General features: G+C 39.4%; 1 protein-coding gene across 4 annotated transcripts in view; it reads right to left on the bottom strand.

Annotated features, from left to right (window-relative positions):
- Positions 1-995: 995 nt before the first annotated feature.
- Positions 996-24,725, bottom strand: part of GRK3 (G protein-coupled receptor kinase 3) — a 150,517-nt gene continuing 126,787 nt past the window's right edge. For 3 of the 4 annotated variants that reach the window (XM_004387627.2, XM_023741796.1, XM_023741795.1), the window contains 8 exons: positions 21,337-21,403; positions 20,766-20,866; positions 19,907-19,973; positions 18,783-18,878; positions 13,672-13,834; positions 10,691-10,827; positions 8,167-8,280; positions 996-6,246 (listed from right to left, as the gene is read on the bottom strand). In XM_004387627.2, coding sequence (XP_004387684.1) covers positions 6,085-6,246; positions 8,167-8,280; positions 10,691-10,827; positions 13,672-13,834; positions 18,783-18,878; positions 19,907-19,973; positions 20,766-20,866; positions 21,337-21,403 — 907 coding nt within the window. In that variant the 3' untranslated portion in view covers positions 996-6,084. Of the gene's footprint in view, positions 6,247-8,148; positions 8,448-10,690; positions 10,828-13,671; positions 13,835-18,782; positions 18,879-19,906; positions 19,974-20,765; positions 20,867-21,336; positions 21,404-24,725 lie in introns of those variants that run through there. The other variant, XM_023741794.1, reaches the window with a different exon arrangement.

A 24,725-nucleotide genomic window follows, 5' to 3' on the forward strand; every position in this document is an offset into this window, starting at 1 on the left:
CTCCACAGTCATATCTCAAATCCTGAAGGAGAACAACTATACCGAAGAGATATCTTATCTACCTGCTCAGCTTTACCAGGGCCCCCAGACAACACTATGGCTTTAGAAACAAATCTATTTCACAAGGAAATCACACCAAAATGTTTTACTGACATCTCTGTCCAATAGAACCAGCCTAGAAGAAAGCATTGGGGGTACTTGTCAACACGCAGGAGGCTTTCTGAAGAGGTAGATGAAAGCAGCATTTCACAGCGAATTTGCTGTCAGATGTTACAAAAAAAAACAGTGCATCTGCCGCTTGGCACAGACCGGAAGATATGCTGGGGGTGATACAGTCCACGGTAGTGAGAAGAGATGTCTGCCCACATTGCTGTACCCACTATTTCATTTTTATTTTCTGAAAAACAGAAAGGACTGCCATTTTTTTAAATAACAGACTATACAAATAAAAAGGAGCTGAAATGATTACAGAATGTTTCTGTTGCAAACAAACTTATGGATTCAATAAATAATATAAAATGCTCTTGTGCTAAAATAGAACTCTTGTTTTATATATATATATATGTAGCTCAGCAATCTTTGTTACCCAGAAAAAGCCAACTCTATTATAATCAGTTAAAACATAGAAAAATGCAATTTAACAATAGAATTAAAAACAGCCAGTGTTTAGTTTGTAAACCACATAGAATATGTACATCATGGAATATAATCAACAAAGAAACAAAAAAATTAAATTTCAAGTCCTTTTGCAACATGAATACACAGTTGGAAATATTTCTCCATTCCCTACCCTTACATCAAAGACATCTGAGATTTAGGACAGAACCAAAAATGGGAACATATTTGCCAGTTTTCAGCCATTTTTTTAAAGTATATGATTCTCAGACTGTTAGATATAGAAGAGTTAACTCTACTATATGAATATGAGTTACTTTAAAATGTAGTTCAAAATTCTTTTTCTCTGTGCTTGATGAGATGCATATATTGCTAACCGATTTTCTGTATGTTTTTTTTTTAAAGGAAGGTAATTTAAAATTTGGGTTGCTACATTTATCCAACCACGTTAACACAGCCACATCAGGAATGTGGCCCCAGAGCCAGCAAAGTGGCTGCCATTTGTATCCCCCAGGCCTTTGGGTGGGCAAGCCTGTTATTTTGTCGTAGAAGTTGAGGACAAAGAAAAATCTAAAATCCATTATGACTTGAGCAAACATATGAGTATCATATCAGAGTTCAACTTTCATTAATTTTACAATTAAAATTTTTTTTCAATAAAAATGTTTTAAATGTGGCCTTGATTAAAAAATTCATTGTAACATGAATTTAAGTAATTAATTAGTTCAAGCCTCTCCAGCAAATCTTACATGGGAGGGGAAATCATATTGGATCTTCAGAAAAATAAAATTTTTTTTTAAAAATTTAACTTCTTCAGGCTCACTCTAGAAACATGAATGGCATACAGCGTAAAGCTGAGGCTTGTTATTCTGGTGGTTTTAGACGAACTTTAAGGGAATCATAACGATGCCTGCAGCTGATCAACCGGGCAAGTCGCTGACAGAAACCCAGATCCCACCTCCAGGTCTTCACGCGTCTGCAGGAAGGGCCTGCGCTGAACACAAAGACGGCTGACAGAGGCCGCCAAGGGTGCCTCTGCTCTGGGCCCATGAGCGCATTCACCTGAGAGGCGCCCAGACGACAGGCAGCAGCAACTTGATGTCTACAGAAAGTCCTAACGGAAAGCAAAAGCCGCCTAAGAAGTACAGCTGCTCCACAATCAAAAAGAAAGTAACCAAATAGTAAAATGAATTATTATTCAACTATGCTGTTATAAAGGAGCCGTGGTGGTGCAGTGGTTAAGTGCTCAGCTGCTAACTGATAGGTCAGCCGTTCGAACCCACCAGCCGCTCTGTGGGAGAAGAGACCTGGTGATCTGCTACCGTAAAGATTACAGCCTACAAAACAGTATGCGGCAGTGGTACTCTGTTACATTGGGTCGGTATGAGTTGGAATCGACTCGATGGCACCCAGCAACAACACTGTTATGGGGGGGGGGGAACCACCAACATTAACTCAGTCATTTCCTTGGTGCTTTACGGTGTAAAGGGCTGATTTTGATCAGCACATTAACTCCTTTCTTCCTTTGCCTCATTTCTACCACTATCCTTCTCTCTGTGACACACACCTCACCCACCCCTAATGCCTCACCAACTCCCAGCCACCAACCTGTCAAGACTAAATCCCCTCTAGGTACCTAGGTACAAGCAACTAAGTCAATGCATCATGCAGGGTGGGAAGGCTCATTTGGCAAGTATCTCTGAATGACACACAAACATTTCCCTGAACATAACTGAGAAAAAAAGAATTATGTATGATTAAATCATACAAAAGAAATCTTATCTTACACTGGCACATTTCAAAGTACTTTTACAGATTCACAGCATCTGAAAGAGGTCAGTGGAACTTTGAGAATTTCACTGTCTTCCTGGTATGTTAAAATTTCAAGACATTTCTCAGAAAAATCAATTCCGCCAAAAGGTGGAACTGGCCCAAACACAAACTTTGAGTAAAAAAAAAAAAAAAAAAGATCATCATCGAAAACAAACACATATGCCCATGTGTGCTCACACACACATACTATGATTTTTAAAACAAGTTAAATTCTGTTGCTAATTGGTAAACAATATTTGATAATGGCCAGCAGGGCCTTAAAATACTAATTTCTAATGTCTGTATGGCATATCTCAAACCACTAAACGGAGCTACACCTTGTTTAAAAATTAGATGGTTATTTGTTGCTGTTTTTCTTGAGGGGAATGCATCCTTCCCTCCGCGTGCCTTGACATTTGGCCCTATTTTTATATACAGGATTTGAAAATGTAATGTCAGTGAACCACCAATCAGAGGCATGGGTACTTTGCATTAAACGTGAAAACAACAGCAACATTCTAGAAGTTTTGCTGAAAAATCATACTTAAACATGAAAAAGGAAAAAACGAGGAGCCCAGATGATGAGATAAATGCACCACAGAGGATGTCTGAGGTTCAAAATAATAACCTTGGGTCCACAAATGTTTCAATTTATTCCATATTATGTTATATAGCAGCTTAAAGTAATTCATTATTTTTACGTTTTGCTTTATTGATTTCTTTGAATTGTGAAATCAAGACTTCTTCTAGCATAATTTTATAAATATAACAGAAACCTCAATTATCTTCATTGACAATGTTAAAATATCCTAAGCATACAAAGCTAAGACATGAGAAAACTTGTGCTGAATTTTGTCCTTTGTAAACGGTCCAAATGTAGGAAGGGTCAAGCATCTAGGAATCATGTAACACTCTTAGAACCTTCTGAGACAGCTAAGTGCACAAAGACTGACTTCTCCTTGGCCGGCATTGGTTCTCGTGGCAGAAACACTTGCTCCATCAGAGGGCTGCGGGCCTGAGTCCAAAGGGAAGGCTCACCTCTCCAGGACTACCCAGACCCCAGCAGGACTTGTGGCTGCCCCAAGTAGCTTATCCCAAGCTCACAATGTACAGTACTATTAATCAATTGCATCTAGGTGAATTTCTCAACCACGTCACTATAAACAAAGTGTAGTGGGGCAAGTGGAAGAGTTTAGTTGGAGTAAATGTGAGGCAAAGGGGCTTTCAGGATATGTTCCAGTTCGTATTTCTTTCGTAAAAGAGAGATTAACCTTATGTTCCACTCCACAGCAAAAATGTTATTTTTGAAGAGATGCACACTGGCTCAATTTTACAGAAGTGTGGAAGACAGCTCGCTCCTGGAAGTTTAATCATCTTTCTGGACACTCTGGCATTGCTGATTGTTGTTGCTGTTGGGTGCCTTGAGTCAATTTTTGACCCATAGTGACCCCGTGTGACAGAAGAACTGCCCCATTGGGTTTTCCTGGCTGTAATGTAATCTTTACAGGAGTAGATTGTCAGGTCTTTCTCCCAAGGAGCCGCTGGGTGGGTCTGAACCACCGAACTTTTGATTAGCAGCCAAGTGCTTAACCGTTGAGCCACCAGGGCTCCAGAGCTGACAGGTATGAGATATGAGACGCTGAGCGCAGCCTGTGATGGGGTCAGGGCACCTTCTCCACCTGAGACCCTCTCCCCTGTCCAGTGGAGGTCTGAGGCCCTGCAATTTCTATACAACTGTAAATGCTGAGCACAGGTTAGCTGGGATGGAGACAGTAACAGTCACAGCTACAATTAACAACACCAAAGAAGATGCCCATTCTTTAAAAGGAACAACTGCTTTTCTCTTTCTGTTTTGTTGCTGTTGGTTGCTGCTACTGTTTTTACAGAATATGAACACTATCCTCTCCTATTAAATGAGGGAAGTGCATGTAAATAGTACATCCCTCCTCCCATACTGGAAATGGCAGAACATGTATGTTAATTTAAACCCCAGCTGGTAGTTGAGACCAGATAGTGAACCTCAAAATTTCTTCTCCAAAGTTACTTCTATGAAATAATAGACTCTTTCTGTAAATTATATTCCAAACTCACAAAATACAATTTCATTAAAAAGTACTTACTTTCCCAATGGACACAACACACGAATAAAAACCAAAGATTTGGAACCACTAAAAATATCGAGGACAGATGCAGATAATTATGATGTCACGTTATTTATGTTGTTAGTAGTTAACTTAGAGACATACAACAAAACTGCACCAAGAATAGGAACAGTATGTGACTTTTTAAATTATTATTGTTTTTAGTCCAATGACATGGGGGACTTTGCTGGGAAAATACGCTGGTTCTGATAACACAGCGGTATCTGGGACATGAAAAGGGCATGGAAGCCAAGGGGAAAACAAACCGTGTGGGTGGGGAGGGGGGCTGCTGGGATCAGGCAAAAAGCCACTACGCTCCAATGCTCTCACCATCATAGACCAACTGAGTGCAAAGTATCATTCACGAATGGCAGATGAGTGACAACAGAAAGGTCGATACACACAATAAACACTTAACCCATTTTGATACATTCATTCATCAGCATTCTTTTTGCAATAAAAATTCATTTTCAAATATCCTAAAAATGTAAAACAGAGCAATTCCTTTCCTTCTTTTTCATATCCATTATTGATGTGTTCCCAGAGGTCAGCAGAAGGAACCAGAACTCCTGTGTCATGCAAGTGCTTCTTGTGGAAACCCAAAAGACAGACTCACCCACAAGCACCCATCTGCCCCAGGACCCTTGAAGGTGCTGTTGGCTTACCTGAGCAACCTGGATTTGAAAAGTATGGAAATTGCCATTGCCCTGACATTTAAAACCCCACTACCTCCCATTCAGAATCCCCGTGAACCTTCCCAATGGTCTACTGCTAAACGCCTGAAATTATTAATTTATACCATAACCTTTGAGGCCCTGTATCTTTGTTTTCATCCAATAGAGAGTTCCTGGGCATACATGTGTCAGAGGCAGGGCACACAGTACACGCATGGGTACAATGCACAGGTGAAGGGCCCAAGTTCAACACTCTCAGAAAATATCTTCAACTTTCAACCCCGGGGCAGTAAGAAGTCAGGTCTGAAGTGCACAAAAGAACCACAGGTACTGTGGCTCTCCCAACCCCCAGTAGCCTGGGGCAAAGACACAGACTCAGCAGTGATGGTTTCTAGATAAAACGCGGGGACACTAGGGTAGACTGTTAGCCACCACTGAAAATATTTAAAGTCCATCTTGGAAAGTCTAAGATATGTATGATATCAGACATAAAAATTTAAGTGGTAAGTAGGAATCATTTCAAGTTCTTGGTTCAGTATATACCAAAATAAGCGTGTAGCAAAGAGAAACAACCTTCCTTTCTTCAGTAGTTTTTGAGTGTGGACAGGTAGGATCGCGCGGGAGGCAATCAGGCGGGGTGGGAAGGCGACCCCCAGGCCTGAGGTGGTCATGGCTCCTATTAGGAGCATCTTGGCATCTTGAGTCTCCCCAGGCATGGAAGAACCCCAGCAATAAGTAAATTAAATGTCTAATCCTCATACTATTCCAAAAAGCTCCGGAAACACCCAGGTCAGAGCTTCCCCGAGGCACAGTCTTCTCGGGACCCTCCCCGCTCCTGGGTGTTAAAGGCCATTGCTGTTTCTGTGACACAGCGGTGGCTTTGACAGCTCCACCACAGCAGATCGAGGTTTGTTGAGGAACTTCGGAGCTCGGCGCAATAACCTCTGGGCCTCCGTAAAGGTTTCTATCAACTCCTTTTTCCACTGTACAAACTCTGGATCACTCTGAGCAGAAAGACAAATGTAGAAATGGTGACAAGTTCGTCCATTCTGCCCACAAATGTGGGTGCTTCTCAAAAGTATCAATGTTCTTGGAACATAAGATAAGTTCTACTGAAAGCATGCCCTATTATTCCACCCCATGGAAGGAGTCCTGTGGCGCAATGGTTAAGTGCTTGGCTGCTAACTGAAAGGTTGGCATCTGAACCCACCTCGCAGCTCCATGGGAGAAAATACTTGGTGATATACTCCCATAAAGATTACAGCCTAGAAAACCTTATGGGCAGTTCTACTCTGTCACACGGAGTTGCTATGAGTTGGAATCATCTTGATGGCACCCAACAACAGCAGCAGCAGCATCACTAACCGCTGGGTCATACTGAGACTTTTCCCAGAGTCTCCTTGCTAAGACAAGGGAAAGGCCGTATTAAAACCCTTCATATGATTCTCATACAACCCCACTGTGAGAACCACTGCCTTTAATTTATTTAGACACTACCTTTGATTTCTAAAACAAATGAAGTGTATAAAAGAATATGAACCCTCTATAAAAGATCTTCACTGATTAGAAACAACAACAATAAAACCCACTGCTGTTGAGCTGACTTCAACTCAGGAATGCCCCATGTGTTACAGAGTAGAACTGCTCTGTAGGGTTTTCTTGGCTATAATCTTTTTTTTTTTTAATTTTATTGTGATTTAGGTGAAAGATTATAGCACAAATTACTCATTCAAAAATTTATACACAAGTAGTTTTGTGACATTGGTTGTAATCCCTGCAATGCATCAGCACTCTCCCCCTTTCCCTCCACACCCCAGGTCCCCGTGTCCATTCATCCAGGTTCCCTGTCCTTTCCTGCCTTCCTGTCTTTGCATTTGAGCAGATGTTGCCCATTTGGTCTCGTATGTTTGACTGAACTAAGAAGTACGTTCCTCACTTGTGTAATTGTTTGTTTTATAGACCTGTCTAATCTTTAGCTGAAAGGGAGACTTTGGGAGTGGCTTCAGTTCTGAGTTAGCAGGGTGTCCTGGGCTCACAGTTTCAGGGGTTCCTCCATTTTCTGTCAGACCAGTAAGTCTAGTCTCTTCTTGAGAATTTGAATTTTGTTCTACAATTTTTCTCCCACTCCATCCAGGACCCTCTATTGTGGTCCCTGTCGGAGTCTTGGCTGTAATCTTTATGGAAGCAGACCACCAGGCCTTTCTTCTGTGGCACCAGTGGGTAGTTTAGAACTGCTAACTTTTAGGTTAGCAAAGCAGCACAAACCATTTGCACCACCCAGGGGCTTCCCTCTATAAAGGATCCTCGCCGATATGACAAGTATTATGGATATAATACATGAGGAGGAGTTTTGACAAATTAAAAAGCACCTTGACATGTGCAAGGTAGTTATGAAGTTATTAAGCACACGTTTTTGTATCTACTACTGGTTTATTGCTCTTAATATGCCCTCCTAACACACACACACACCCCAACAGAAAAAGCATCCAGGAATTAAATCAGCAAAATCTCAGGCTACAATACAACTTTGGGGAAAAGAAGGCATTTCCCTCTGGAGAAGTCACTTTGGTATCTCATGTTTATTTAAACATACAAACCTCCATCTCAAACATGCTGAAAGGTAAGATCTGAAAAGTTATGGAACAAACAAAATTCCAAGTCCCTCTAAAATACTGGACAGTTTCCAGACAAGGGTAATCAATTATTTCAAATTACTAATCAAATTATTCCCGCCATTTTCAAATACTTGTTTCTTTAAAAATAACTTAATTTGCTGAAAACCTAATATTTTGGGGCTTTCTTGCTAAGTATGTAAGTGATAAAGCACAGAGAAAGAAAATGTGTTATAACCAGGTAGCCATCTTTACTGAACTTTTATATAATTGTTCTAACTTCCATCTGAGAGGAAAGAAATAAGAACTCACCTCACACTGCAAGACAAATTGCTTTGCTCCTTTTATCCTTAGCAAAATGCATTTCTTGTCTTTAATCTGAGTTTCTTCCACAGATACAATCTGTTCCATTGTCAGTAAATTTTGCTAACCATAAAAATAAAAACTATGAGTTAACTTCAAATTCTTTCATGATTGTTTAATTTAAATTTAAAAATAATACCAAAAACTACCAGCTTAGAACAAGTAAAAAAAAAAACCACTGCATTTTTTTTTCTTTCTTTGATGATATTCTAGAATTGGTGAGAGAACACCTACAAAGGAACATAGACAGAAGTTCAAATTATAATATCTCAAAAAATCAACTGCAAAGAAAATCAACAGGCAAAACAGCAAAGCTGTTCCCTCAATACAGAATTCATTTCTTAATATCATGAATCATAAGTATACTTTTTTGTGTCACATGTTCTAAATGCTATCAATAAAGTTGTGAGGGAATAATGAAGCAGTGCATATGATTCACATGAGCAAAAGGTATGTAGGTTAGTTTTCACAAAGCAATTCAGTAAATATTTGGTCATATTAGTGTGCAGGCTAACAGTATTTTGATAATATCAAAATGATTTTACAAATACAGGTGACATCCTGTGAAGATTGTCACACCGGGCCTATAGCATTATTGCTTAGGGTGAATGCTGTAGTATCATGATTACCTTACACCATTTTATGTTTTTTTGGATAAATACTCCAGGAATCCTAAATGAAAAACAACACCATCATAAACTCCCATGTTTTCGTTGCTCTTTTATACTTAAGAATCCAGCCACGCATATTATGCAGCTTCTCAAACAGAACACTATAGGTTGAATCTGTTAAAACCTAGATAATTTATTGCATCAGATGCTAATCAAAGAAAAAAAAATTCCCCCTTACGACCCATTAAACCACAAAAAACCAAACCCATTGCTGTTGAGTCGATTATGACTCATAGTGACCCTATAGGACAGAGTAGAACTGCCCCATAGGGTTTCCAAGGAGCAGCTGGTAGATTCAAACTGCCGAGCTTTTGGTTAGTAGCCGAACTCTTAATCACTACACCGCCAGAATCTCTTATATCCTGAAAAGTGGGACAATTTCCTTTCAATGTGCACAATAGTGATTTAGTAGTATGTAGCTTAACAGCTGTGTGGTAGACCCAAGTCTGCTCATTATCTGGACACAGACTGAGCTTTGAGGAGCTACTTTCATATTTACTAGCACCTGAGTTATAATTCGGGGCCCCCAAAGAGTCTCATTAATTGGAACTCAAATCTTAGATGTATAACTTAAAAAAAAAACAAAAAAAACAAAACAACAAAAACACTAGTAAGAGTGATGAGATCCAGTTATTTTTAAAGAAACATGGTAATATGCCATTGCAATCACTCACTGCTGAGTGGTAACTTCAAAAGGGATTAAAAAAACACATTCCGAGTCAAATACACAATATTTGGGCCCACTACTTACCACACATCTGCAAACACTGGAGAACCAATGGTTAGTGTTCCAACACAGAGACTATGTTTTAACCATTTGGGACCATTGTCCTGCTTAGGATGACTAACCTCCTACACTTCCCCCAATAGCAGAAAACATGCTTTCCACCATGGGGGCTCCTCACACAGTAGGTGCTTAATAAATGCTGCCTGATTTGCTGAAAGGGACAGTAGGGAATCAGAAATTTCTTTTTATTTTGGTCACAAACATTAGCTCTCAAAAGAGCAGCTACATCTTCCTGTCTAATGTATGAAATCAACCTATAAAGTATCCAACGAGGTGGAGACAAAAGAAGGTGATGTTTGGGGACTTCACCTCAGTGCCAGAATCATAGCTCTGTGCCACTTACCTCAACTTATTTGACCCAACCAGGGGAGGTCATGTAACAGGGAGACTCATGTAACAGGGAACTGAGAGTACAGACCAACCTGGGTCTGAATCACCCATCACCTTACAACTGACCAGCGGGCTGACCTGCTTCCTCTTTATAAAACGGGGGTCAGACCCTCAAGGGTTGCTGAACAGACCAAATAATTATTTTACAGCACCTGGCATATGTGAAACATGTAAAAATTACAGAGTAGTTACTCTGATTTCTATTCAGGTCACATTTCTCTCCTTTTACAGATGAGGAAACTGAGGCTCAGAGCATCAACATAATGTGCTCAGAATCTCAGACACTGAGCAGTAGATTCAAATATTTCTGTCTGATCCCAAGTCTCAGGTTGTTTTTTTTTTTTGGTTTGTGATCTACCTACCCAACTGCTTTCCAGCCTTCTCCAACTCATCTGGCAATGTGGTGCTTGTGGCCTCATGAAAAAGCAACGTTCCATCTTCAGATATTACAAAGGTCTTCCTTGGTTTATACATTAAGGTGTGAATGTTAAAATCTCACGTATCCAGAGTAAAATGGTTACACAGTTCAGGAGGGTATTTCATAAGACACACCAGCAGTATGAAGGAACCGTATGACACAGGACATAATGAAAGGAAGTGCTTAGTGAGACTGCGTCCAACTCACCCGAGACTCGCCCTCTCCTCTCCACTCAAGTCTATTTGGGAAGAGGTAGAAGTATCGCCGCTGCCACTGAGTCAGAAATGGGTTTCCCAATTTCAACATGTATCCATGCATAATACAGTCTTTTCCCAGTGCATAATCTAAGGAGTAAAAAAGGAACTATAAATTAAATAGGTTCTGAAACAGAAATGTCTTAGTCATACCAGTCTCAGGAAAACAAAACAAAAGAATTGCATGTTTGTTGGAAAAATCTTGTTCCTAGAAATACAACATATTACAGAGCTCATTATTTCTGTTTTAAACACATCTGATCTGGGATTCTTAAGAACAGAGGTTTCTTCAGTTCTGTCTCTCAAAAAAAAAAAAAAAAAAAAATACATACAGTAGATCTCCTTGGAGCCCACTAACACTTAAATCCTTTAATCTCTTCATCTTTAAAAAATACACTGCTGTTGAGTCAATTCCGACTCATAGCGGCCCTAAAGGACAGAGTAGAACTGCCCCATAGGGTTTCTGAGGCTGTAATCTTTACGGAAGCAGACTGCCACATCTTTCTCCTGTGGAACAGCTGATGAGTTCCAACTGACAACCTTTTGGTTAGCAGCCGAGCTCTTAACCACTGTGCCACCAGGGCTCCTGTTCTGTCTCTACTAACATACTAATGGTTGCTTCACAATATACTGATACATTTGAGATGGTCCTTATTGCTCTGAACAGGCAAGAGTTTGTTCCCAAACTATTTTTTCATTGTGAATAATGAGAATTGGAGAAGAGGGAACATTTAAATTCAAGCTATTCCCAAAATACCTTTGTCTTTATCTGGGGTTGGGATTCTCCCTTTAATCATCTACCTTTTATCTTATAAATAATAATCAAGTAGGAATTTTCTTGTCCAAGTAAGTAAGCTAATACAACAAGCAAAAATTGCTCATTTCTCATCTTACAGTTCTATTTATCCCTCAGATCCATGGTTATTTAACTCATGTTGAGTCCTGATGATATTTTTATGGTGAAACAGTGTCTCTTAAAATATTGTCTTAAAGAAAATGTTAATTTTAAGGGGCTTGCTATGCCTTCATTAAGGACTTTGGTGATCTGTGCTGAAATCATTCACTCACTCACTCACTCATCCATTCAACAACCATTTATTGAATGCCTAGGCTCTGGGCATGTTCTAGGCATTCTGGATTCAGCAGCAAACAAAAAAGACAAAGATGCCTGCCCTCACAGAGCTTGCATTCCAGTGGGAAATTCAGACAGTAAACAAACAAGCAAAACCCATGTTGTGTTACCCAGAGGAAATACGAGAAAGAACAGAGAGGGACAGCGGTGATGGGGTGAGCATGGTAGTGTTGTCATTTTAATCAACAATGTGCTAGCCCTTCCAACATGTATTTAAACAACAAGTCTTGCATTTTTACCTTAGGGATCTAAGCCCAGACAATATTTTTCTGTAAAAGTGACTTCTGTGATCTTCAACCAAGATTTAGATGTGCACACATTAATAACTTACATATGAAGATAAATTCATTAATGTGCTAGCTGCTGTGTCTAATTGCAGCTCTAATTAAAAGGATACACTTCAACAAGGTCATAAAGATATACCTTTTTATTCTGGGTCCAACTCGTCAAGCTTCTACTGACATCATGGCCCTCACTCGAGTAAATTACCATTGCCAGAATTTCCTGTATAAAATGTGGTACAGAAAACACAGTCCACATGGATCTCAACGGACTGGTTTTCTAAAGAATCACTCAGAATAAAGCTCCTTTCCTCATAGAATTGAGGTGAGCGCAGTTAAAGGGCTGCAATACTACTCTGGATTACTCAGGCAACTTGTACACAAAGAGTAATTCATACAGGATTGGGGGTACTTTTCTAAGTACACAAGATGATTAACGGATACTGGGACACTCTCAGGTAAAGCTGAGGAACCCTGCATTCCGAGGTCCCTGCCAAAATGACCTATTATTAATAGAATGAAGTTGTTTCTAGTTGTTCTTATTATATAATGTTAATTTTACAGAGGTCTTTAGTTAGAGTTAAAACAAAAGGATAGCTTATAATAATGATCAACTAAAATAAATTTAAATATCCAAAATTCATAAAATCTTAGAAGTTTATTATTTTAGGAAATCAAGAGTGACTATATTTGGTGACTCAAGGATGGCTGCTTTATTTCACACTGGATGCTATATACTCTACTTTGGAAATCCTTATAGAACACTCAGTTTAAATAAAAAATATAATTTGGCAATTCTTTTATGCAAACTAGGACAACTAGTTTGCAATATAGATGCATTTTATATCTGGCTACTTTTGCATTTATATCTGGTTTTTTTTGGGTTTATATCTAGTTATTTTTTTTAACATTTATATGTTTCTTTTCCCCCAAGCGTTTTTTTTTTTTTATTGTGGTAAATATATCTGTAACAAAACATTTGCCATTTCGACAGTCTTTACAGTGACACTAATTTTGTTCATCATGTTGTTCAACCGTGACACCTAACACCAAATTCCTCACCAGGACTGGCTACATACTTTGCAGGGCCCAGTACAAAATGACCATGTGGGCCCCTGGTTGCAAAATGATCAACAATCTCAAGATGATGAGAGCAGAGCATTAAACTGAGCTTGGTGACCTGTGTGTGTGTACAGGTCACACACCCATGAAGCTGACCCTGTTCCTGATACATTAATATTCTGGTGAAAGTTCTAAACTAGCCCCTAAACACTACAAGATAAGAGGGTATACTGAGGAAACACTGGTGACTGTCTTGATACATTTTTAATTATGCTGACTAAAGCCTCTGAAATATTATCCTGAGCTCTTCCAAGCCAGATAAAACTAAAACAATTTATGGTATTTTTGTTTTTTCCTCTCCTAGAAAGTACTTTATGACCCATATACCTTTTGAGCTTTACAAGACGTTTTGAAAATTCACTGCATTAGAAATGTCTAGAGACACATTAGCTATTTTACCTTCTTCATGACCAAGCTGCTTATTTTTAGCCCTCTTCCTGGCCTCTATTTTATCCGTGTCTGCATTGACTGCTTCATACACAGTTTCCGCCACTTCCTGCTGCCAGCGTTCCGAGATTACCAACGGGAAATTCTTGTAGAGTTCTTGGTCGCAGTCAAGAAGCTTATATTTTAAGAAATCAAGATATTTATGATTTAACATACTTACAGAGGCAAGAGATTCAAAAGCACCACATGCATGAGAATGGATCACAACTCTACACAGGAGGACAATTAAACAAGGACGTATAATTCTTTGTTTTTGGTGGAGTTTTTGGGTGCTCTTGAGTTGGTTCCAACTCACAGCAACCCTACAGGACAAGAGTAGAAATGCCCCATAGGCTGTAATCTTTATGGAAGGAAATTGCCAGGTCTTTTCTCCCACAGAACTGCTGGTGGGTTAGAACCGCCAACCTTTCCATTAGCAGCCAAGCACTTAACCACTGGGCCACCAGGACTCCTTTACAATCATTCAGAGATAATTTATCAGTTGTCACAAAGCTTACCAATGACAACTCAAGCAACCAGGGTCCACGAATGATCATAATTGACGAGCACTTCATTTCAGTAAAAAGGCTGAAAATGTCAGAACGATAATCTGGCAACAAAAGCTTATTGAGGAAAACATCCTTCAAGGGACAGTCAAGGATCCCTTGGGTTCAGCCCAATACCCTATAATATCTTTACTATATTTTTGGCAATAAAAACTAACACATAGGGTTGTACTTGAGACACTTAAACATTTCTGAATCAACAAAATAAAAAATCAGTTATCGTCAGGATTATTTATTTATGAAAGTAAGAAAATAGATGCCTATAACTTTAGACAGTATTACAAGGGAAAAGCCAAGAGGGCTTTCTAACCTAACTTTCAATTGATCTGAAATGTTAGGGGGGAAAACGAGGCTGAATTTATGATTCCTTCCTTGAGCCTTCCAACTGATCAAAGTTTAACAGTATAATCATATGTATAATAACATAAAGCTCAATCCACATGGAGTTAAGTCAACTTAGTCTTTGTGTTGCTAAAATAAAAACTACACTTAATGATAGTATTTCTCTTCCAGAATATACTCAAAATTCTTCATTCTGCCCCTTAAGCGAGGCTGAACTTTGAAGAATAGCAGAGAAAATGGTTTTAAGCATCTGAGCTACAATTTTATGGCAGAAGTGCTGGCAACCCTACTGACCTAAATTAACATGTCTCTCAGAAACACAAATCTCGTTAGAGACTTGATTAGCTCACTCCTTGCCAAGAGAAAACCAGGGGGTAGGTATTATAACTGGCCAGTTATTGAGAGGGAAAAAGAATAAAGGGGTGAAGGCACTCGCCCACAGTTGTACAGCCAATCAATAAAACCCAGAAAGACATCCCAGGCCCCAATCAGAAGTGTTCTCCAGCCACTCTTATCGATCTGTTATATGAATGTGTCAACTTTGAGATCGCTTTTATTTGTCCCTGGGTGGTGCAAACAGTTAATACACCTGGCTGCTAACCAAAAAGTTGGAGGTGCGAGTCCACCCAGAGGCACCTCGGAAGAAAGATCTAGCAATCTACTTCTGTAACACCAGCTACTGAAAACCCCACGGAGCACAGTTCTACTCTGACACACATGGGGTCACCATGAGTCAGAGTCAATGTGACAGCAACTGGTTTTTTACTGGTTTTATTTGTAGAGCCTTCCCCCCTTTCAATTTTCTTCAGATGCCCAAACTAAGCCCGTATTTAAAATCCTCAGATGTTCTGAATGTGACCGGAGGGGTGTGTGGGTGTGTGTGTGTGTGTTTGTTTCATGGGCCTGAGGCCTGACAGGCGCCTCTGAAAAGGGCCACTAGGCAGAGTCTGAAGAGACCGACCAGGGCAAAAACGCGGTCTTTTCCAAGGTAGTTGTTCTGAAATGGACAACGCTGGCTTTATATAAAAACTATTATACTGTGTATAATTTCAGAAAACCTTGATCTTTAGGACCCCACCTATGTTGTTAAAAATGAACAGAACAAAGAAGAGGAGTTATGTTTCCATGAAGTGAGGTTGCTATTTTCCTTTGTGATATTTTTAAAGACCGGTGTATTATTTGGGCTGCTTCTTAAAGATTAAGAATAGGCTGTTGTTGTTTTGTAGCTGTTGTTAGCTGCCACTGAGTTGGCCCCCGACTCATGGTGACTACAAGCACAACGGAATGATATGCTGCCTGGTCCTGTGCCATCCCTATGACTGGCTGCGGACTGAACTATTGTGACCCACAGGGTTTTCACTGGCTGATTTTCATAAGTCACCAGGCCTTTCCTCCTAGTCTTAGTCTGGAAGCTTTGCTGAAACCTGTTCAGCATTGTATCAACACACAAGCCTCCACTGACCATGGGTGATGGTTACATAAAATACAGTTCCCCAAGCTTGACTAAAGCCATTCCTGTGGTCAGGACCTGGCTCTTCATTCACAGCTGTAACCCTGCCACAAACTCCTTGTTTTAATCAGGGCTTCAAACTGGTTTGAATGGGTTCAGCCATGGACGATAAAGAGAAACTAGAAGATACCTCAATTTTTCTAATTTGGGTGATCTGGAATGGCAACCAAGCAGGAAAAATTATGGGTTGAAGTCCTGGAATGGGAGACTTGCAAGAGGCGTAGCAAGCCCTTTCAGGAGCCTGATGTGTGAGACTGGATTACCGGCAGGACTGTGGGGAGCAACACACATTCAAAGTGGCGCGGTCAGCCACCATCTTTGAGGAGGGCACCACTATTTCCGACTCTACACAAAATTCTTCAGGCAAGAGATTTGGTTGCTATGCCATGCATATGCTACCCTTGTTTTCCAAGAGCAAGATTAAGTTTCTAGCAGGGCTCTGACCCGTAATTTTTCCCATTCCAGTTCACTCAAATTTTAAAAATTTGGGTCTGTTCTGGTGTTGCTTCCTCGGCCATGCCTGAACCAGGCAGAACTGTGTCCTTTTTCTGAGCTCTGATTCAGGAAGAACCAAAACCACAATAACAGAAGCTATTAGTTTGTTAAGCATTGACTATAAGTCGGGTGGTTAAAATAGTTGTCTCATTTATCCTCACAGAAGTCCTGTCAATAAAACTACCCATTTTACAGGTGAAAAAACCAAGGCTCACGAGGCTACATAAACAGCCCAGTAGTAAGTGGCAGATATGAGCACGGTCTGTCTGATTCCAAAGCCTAGATATTAATTTACAAAAATTTAAAGTATGAGAATCTCATTTTAGCATCAAAATTTTTTGTGCGCACCTACATAATAGTAGTTTCATTTTTAGTACCCATTGATGGAAAGTTAGTACATCTAATGATGAAATTCTATGGTGACAGCAGTAATCCTTCTAAATAACCTTGTAGATGTATTACTCCCTGAAACACTGCAATACTGTAGCACTTACACACCTGAAACATACTGTTTGTTCGGGCTACAGACGATGTTTAGTGGGTATGCAGATCTGAATATGGGTCATGCTAACATTCCCATGGGACTGCCGCTGTTCTGGACTGTAGAGGGCATCTCTGCCTGGGCCAGCTCTCCTCCACAACCCTGGGACCTTGCTTCTCTCCACTGTGTGCCTTTGCCTAACCTCCTCCTCCTGGGAAGCTGCTCCTGGGAACACCTCAATCACCCACACCCTGCTGCTCCTTCTCTCTGACACTGTCCGTTCTACCCCACCACCCACTTCTTTCCCCAATTCCCACCTTAACTTGCTGCTCTCAATACCTGTTCTCCATCCCAGAAATCTCCAACTTTTCCTCCTGCCACTTTGCCACCATTTCTGTCCCCATCACTATCTGGTTCCAGCTCTGCGTGTTTCAAGTGCTTCCAGTTATAGCTCCTGCTAGGCCCCTGCATTTTATGTTGCTCTTTTAACTACATCTTGCAGATATGCTTTTTAATAGTGTTGCCACCTTTTGGAGGTGATTGAAGCAACTTGAGAAAAATGAAGGAAGCTTATTAAGAGGTCCCTGAGTGGTGCAAATGGTTTGACCTTGTCTAAAGGAGCCCTGGTGGCGCAATGGTTAAGCACTCAGCTGTTAACCAAGAGGCTGGCAGTATGAACCCACCCAGTGGCCCCATGGGAGAAAGACCTGGTGATCTACTCCAATAAAGATTACAGCCTAGAAAACCCTGTAGTGCAGTTCTACTCTGTCACATAGAGTCGCTATGAGCTGAAACTGACTCAAAGACATCTAACAGCAATAACAACTAAGTAAAAGGTTGGCAGTTTGAACCCACCCAGTGGTGCCACGGAGGAAAGGCCTGGCGATCTGCTTCTGTAAAGATTACAGCCAAGAAAACCCTATGGGGGTAGTTGTACTCTGTAACATAAGGGGTGGCCGTGAGTCAGAACTGACTCAAAGGCAATGGGTTCTGTAGGTAGGGTACAAATGCAGGCAGCTGAGAAGAGAGCGAGGGGATTAGGAGGGAGTGGGAGAGTCTGAGGTAAGTAAACTGTGAAAGTGGGGGAGACACGAGCTTGACATGTAGTGATACAATCTGACTTAGCATCCTGAAGAGGATTATTTTCTCTTATGACTCACCATCTCTAATTATGCCTTGTCTCTACTTGGAAAAAATAATGACACGAACAAAAGTTTGAAAAATGCAAAGGATTATATAAAAAAACAGTGATTATTGCACCTTTGATTGACAAATGCAAAATGATTCCTGCTGTTTGCTCTTTTCATCCTAGAATAGAGAGGTGTCTCCAAAGAATTAAGATGACTGGCTCTTTCACACTGGGTGAGGGACATCTGATATCATAGCACTGTGGGCTTTTCTCCCCTTACTTCATATACATTCGAGTCTTATTTTAACCACAAATATTCCAAATCAATAAACACTTGACCATTGTGCAGTTTACTGAAAATGAAATTATCAGTCCAGAGAAAGCTTCCACTGTTTCTAAATAATACAGGTTTTTGACATATACATCTTCAAATATCTAGATATCCATTTGTAAGTTTTATTCTACAAGTAACCCAATACTAAGACAATCATCAGGTTTAATTGATTTTCAACAGAAAATCTACCCTCCCACTCCCAAAAAAGGAAAACGTCCCACGTGTACCTTAATGCCTTTCGTGTCCTCTTCATCAAATGAACCGATATCAAAGGCATCAGCGGCATTGACTTCTCCACGGGGAGGAATCAAAGGTGGAGGGTACTGGAAGACCCAAAAAAGTATGGGACAGTTATCAGATGTCCCTTACAACTCCATCCCAACCTAACATTCCATAAAAACAACACAGTACACGGTATCAACAAGCTCCACTCTGTGCAGCATTTCATTTAAGCTTACACAAATCACATTACCTATTTCATGTAAGTGCTTTTGCATTGAACACACCCCAAAGGAAGACCTCAAATTTTAGAAAAATTTAAGGAAAAAAAAGTGTCCAAATATCTTAAATAACTATCAGATATAATGAAGTCCCCAAGACTGCATATTTCCAAATTTCGACTTCTAAAAAGCACATTCTTTCAGATGATGCTAGAACCATAAGGCTTAAGGGGGTCTGAATGGAGCGCTCTAAGCCTGGCAAATGCCCTGAGCTTGAGGCTAACTAAACCAGAGCTTTAACTCTTAGGCAGGCCTAACAGATTAGTTTCTCTTTCCTATAAAAAAATCATCATTCATCTATAGCTTGAGTTCAGACAAAAATGATTCCAAAGTTGATAATCTACAATTGAAAAAAAACTAACCTGTGGTGTTTACCTGGTATCAATAAGAATATTAAAAACAATTAAATAAGGAAAGGGAATTAGGCTAATATAAAATCATGCAAATTCTCAAATTACCTGGTACTGGCCTAGAAAATATATGTAAGTTTATGACAAAAGTCTTCTTATGTTTTTATATAGGCCTATGAAAAAACACAGTCACAGGTACTGAGATAAGAATTCAAGAAAATAAGCTAGAACTAAAAAAGTTTCAATTACATAGATATTTGAATTAGCTAGATAACAGCTCCATTTCACCAGGCATTACTTTATATAGAAGATATTTTAAAAATGTTTATATTAGGGAAATGAAGTGGGGTGGTTTCCCCAAAGGGAGTTCAGCACACAGTGGCACTTGGGCAGAAGGGACCCACAGCAGGGACTGTTGGGGAGGGAACACAGAGAAGAAGCCAGCAGCGTGGAGACAAGGAAAAGAGAGCACAGAGGTGAAGTGAGCCCCAGATAGAATACCTTTTGTAAGTAGACATGCTGCCAGTCAATGCCTTGGAAAAAGCAATGCTTTTTTACTTCCTGTGCACTGTAGACAAGAGAAAGAGTCATAACAGTTTAAGTATGCATTTGTAAATGTAAGAAATGCTTTGCAAAACTTGCCTGCATTAAGAATATAGAACTGTATTCTGTCCACTTATATATGACACACAGTTAAAAGTTGTTTCTTATAAGAAGCAAGCCTGGAGGTGGAAAGAAAAGCAAGCCCGAGGTAGGGAGAAGTAGGAGAAAAGCCTGTTACAAGCCCTTCTCTATAAACTTTCCAGATATTACTGGGGTTTGGGATTTTTTGTTGTTGTTGTTGTTAGGTGCCATCAAATCTACCTAGACTCACAGCAACCCCATGTGACAGCAGAACTGCCCCAAAGGGTTTCCTAGGCTGTATTACTGGAGCGGATCCCAGGTCTTTTTTCCAGCAGAGCTGCTGCTGGCTTAGAACCCAACGACCTTCCAGTAAGCAGCCAAGTGCCAATCACTGCATCACCGGGGCTCCTTGATCAGGACATTAAACTGTGAAAATTACAAATGCAATCATTACTGAAACTTAACCAAATGGACTATGAAATATCAGAATTCGACTCCATCATCTACAAGGTAGATTTGTAAAGTTAAAGTTAGAAACGTCTTCAACTTGCTAATTATAAAACACAGAGGACAATATACATATATTTCCCATGTGATTTTTTTTTCTGCTACACTCTAAATTGAGATTTCTAAGGACTAAGGGAATTATTTTTGATATATTAAAAAAAAAAAAAAAAAAAAAAAAACTGTTTCAATTTTAGGGTAAAAGTCCTGAAAGGTAGAAACAATAGCCTACCCGCCTCCATGGCAGCCAAGTCGTTTGCTAACATCTCGCTGAAGCAAGGCTTCCAAAAGGGATGTTAATTCAGGGGAGAATGTATCCGGAAGTTCCACATTCTGGGGAAAAGAAAAGCAAAATCTCAAAAACCCATTCCTGGAAACAACGCTTTCACACTCAATCAGATTTAAATGTCATTCCTTGGATAAGCATAGTATTCACAATTGTAGATGCATCAAGAAATAATATTTCCTCTAATGAAAGAGAATTAGGTTACTAATCACTCTCTAAATCAATCAACAGGCTGGGTGGGGCTGGGTTACCACTCTTCTGCATCTCAGTATTTTCTCTTTTTATTTGATTTCTTTAGTTTTGTTTAGTTTTCTAAATCTTTCTCACACTGTTGGGGAGTAAATCTTGATTTTTAACCTTGGCATCCATTTCCATTAATTATTCTCTTAGAAATTCTTGTAGGAACTATATCTTCATGCATTTATTTCAACAAGCAATTTTTACACTGCTTATAACAGAAGGAAACATGGAAAGTATTCCGTCAATATAATAAGAATGTAATTTTAAATCCCCTTACCACAGTAAGTGTCATTCGGTCTATTTCATGCTTATCTTTGGTTTTATGTTGTCTGAAAGGGCTGTGGCTGTAGAAATAAAGAACATTCCATTAAAACATGACATCAGGTAATTTAACACATGCCACTGACTAATATCTGGGTAAAGTATTATATTCTATCAGAGCCTTGGTGGCACAGTGGCTAGGAGCTCAGCTGTTAACCAAAAGGTCAGCAGTTGGAATCCATCAGCTGCTCCTTGAAAATCCTAAAGGATAGTTCTACTTTGTTCTATAGGGTGGCTATGAGTCGGAACTGACTCAACAGCAAAGGGTTTGGTTGTTTTTTTTTTTTTTTTTTAATTAGGCTCTATCACTGTTCATTTGAGCCTATAGAAATACCAAAGCCATAAACATTGATCATTTCCAGAGAACAAATGGTGATCAAATATATTAGGTCCTGAAAGACTTAAATCTTATTTGAATTGCCTGATCCCTCATTTAAATGAAATTGTGGCACTAAAAATAAGCTTTTCTAATTAAGATAGCATTAGAAAAAAATTTAATTAGTCAACAGATAGTCATGAAAATGAAAGTCAGTTACATAAAACTTGTCTTATTCTACACAAACCACAAGTTCATCTACCCCGAGACCAGAAAAACTAGATGGTGCTCAGCTATCAGTGCTGACCATTCTAATCAGGGCCACAAAAGACGGACCCTGATAGAACGGGAGAAAAATGTGGAAGAGAACTGTAAATTACAAAACAGACTTCTGAACTGGTTGAGTCTGGAGGATTCCCCGAGACTACGGCCCCAAGACACTCTTCAAACCATGAACCGAAACCAACCCCTGAGGTCAGGTCACCTTGTAGCTAAATAACAGATTGGCTCACAAAATAATAAGTATCACCCATGAGTATTGTGCTTCTTTAAAAAATCACCTATATGAGACCAAATGGTCAACAACTGCTTTAAAACAAAGATGAGAATGTACGGGGGCAGGGAAACTGGGTTAATGGAAACTGACTAACCAGAACGGAAATAATGAGAATGTTTACGCATTGTGAAGAACATAAGCAATTTCACTGAACAACATGTGCAGAGATTGTTGAATGGGAACCTAAACTGCTATGTGAAAATTCACTAAAAACACAATAAAACATCATTAAAAATTTTTTTTGTCTTATTAGCGTTTGAACTAACAATAACTTTCATACAATTATATATTTTCAGCAAAACGGATCTTACTCCCTTCAAACAACCCAAGGAAGGTGATCAAACCAAAACCTTACCAAGATGGACATAATTCCCCCTCAGCCCCACAGAAATCAATAAAGAAATCAGTAATTTTCAATAATACATTCCTTTGATGATAACAGGTGAACAAACCATATGCCACCAGACCCTTCAGAGTTCAGAGCATTGCTATTTCATACTATACCAATGGAGAGTTCCAGAGCTGGGTTCCAGTGACTTGGCTGCTTATTGGCTATTTAACTGTAAACCAGTCATGGAAACCTTCAGAATCAATTTCTTCAAAGTCCCTGGGAAGTGCAAACTGTTAAGGCTGCTAACCAAAACGGTAGAGGTTTGAGCAAACCCACAGGCTCCTCAGAAGAAAACCCTGGCAATCTACTTACAAAAACTCAGCCGCTGAAAACCCTCTGGAGCACAGTTCTATTCTGACACACATGGGGTTTCCATGAGTTGGAATTGACTCCATGGCAATTTTTTTTTTTAGATCAATTTCTTGCTCTGTAAAATGGGATAATGCCACATACTTCACAGAACTGTAGAAAGGAACATCCAAAATAATGTATATGTGAGTAGCCAGGACTATGCCAGTATCTAGTAGGTACCTAATAGAGTAGTTATTTCTGAGATTAATAAAGATGCAATAACACTTTATAAAATCAATGAACACTTGGCAAACTATATATAAGATAAATAATTCTTACTCTTTACCATGTTGTTAGCATTCTAGGGAAGCTGGCTTTTAAAGGAAACCTTATCATTAAATGACACTATTAAACACGCAAAACAGAAAACCATGGCCTTATTTATTTGAAAACTCAAGAAAGGATATATATATCATTGAGTGTTCTTACAGTGAGACCTGCCCAGAAAATGACTAATCCTACGAATTTGTTTATAAGGCATATATAATAAAATCTGCAGCAAGGTATTTTGTAAAACATTTTGCTGTTAACTCCGTACAGTGGATTAGAATGCTGAACATACAAATCAATGAGATTAAAAAAAGAATGAAAAGTCCATTTATCACTGCACTGCTATTTACTACTAGTGGTCTGGCCATTGCCCTGAATTCCTTAAGCTATGCACTGAGTCATCTCTTGAAGAGATTATTACATGTCAGAGCACTTACTGTCTTCAGTATTTTAATTTTCTTTTTGTACAAGAGAGGGCACTCTAATGCTTTATTTTCTTCCGTATCACACAGTGAAGTACAAAGTAATTTCCACCTCTTGGAAGCATTCTTTTGAGGGGGAGTCAAAACATAGTGAATTAGGGTGGGCGAGGCAGAGGGATGGGTTGACGGAGGATCATATGGTTAAATGAAGCCAAATGCCAGGTAGAAGTGCTGTTTTGGGTGCTGGGTGTATGAGTACTTGTTAAAAAAACAAAAAACAAACCCACTTCCATTGAGTCAATGCCGATTCATAGCAACTCTATAGGACAGAGCAGAAATGTCCCAGAGGGTTTCTAAGGCTGTAATATTTACGGAAGCAGACTGCCATATCTTTATTCCCTGGAGAGGCTGGCATGTTCAAACCATCAACCTTTTGGTTAGCAGGTGAGTGTTGAACCACTGTGCCACCAGGGCTCATTATGAAAACTTGTTATAGTATTAAAAATAAATAAATAAAAGTAGGAAAAAAAAAATCCAACAAGGTAAAGTAGCACTAAACAAGCAGATACTAATCTTTAAGACAGATTTTGATTGGAAATATTCCTTTCACCTTAATTGTTTCCAAGGAGAAAAAATGTACAATTACTGCATTTAAAAAGCAAACAGAATACAAAAAAACAAACATTAGCAACTTATCAATTTGTTATTTATAAGATATTATAATTGAAAATACTTATCATACTTGTATCATTCTCTTTTATGCAAAATACACACATACATTAGCATGTTTACAGCTCAAGAGAAAAGGAAAAAAAGTTTGTTAAATCTTATTTAAACCTTAGTCTCTCTCCTTGACACTAAGCTGTTTCCACTCCACCATGTTCGTTAATGTAAATCAGTTGCCATTGAGTCCATCCTGACTCATGGCGAGCCCGTGTGTGTCAGAGCAGAACTGTGCTCCAGAGGGTTTTCAGTTGCTGATTTTTCAGAAGCAGATTGCCAGACCTTTCTTTTGAGGCACTTCTGGGAGGACTCAAAT

The sequence above is a fragment of the Trichechus manatus genome, unplaced genomic scaffold (genome assembly GCF_000243295.1).
Source record: "Trichechus manatus latirostris isolate Lorelei unplaced genomic scaffold, TriManLat1.0 scaffold00190, whole genome shotgun sequence".
NCBI classification, from domain to species: Eukaryota; Metazoa; Chordata; class Mammalia; order Sirenia; family Trichechidae; genus Trichechus; species Trichechus manatus.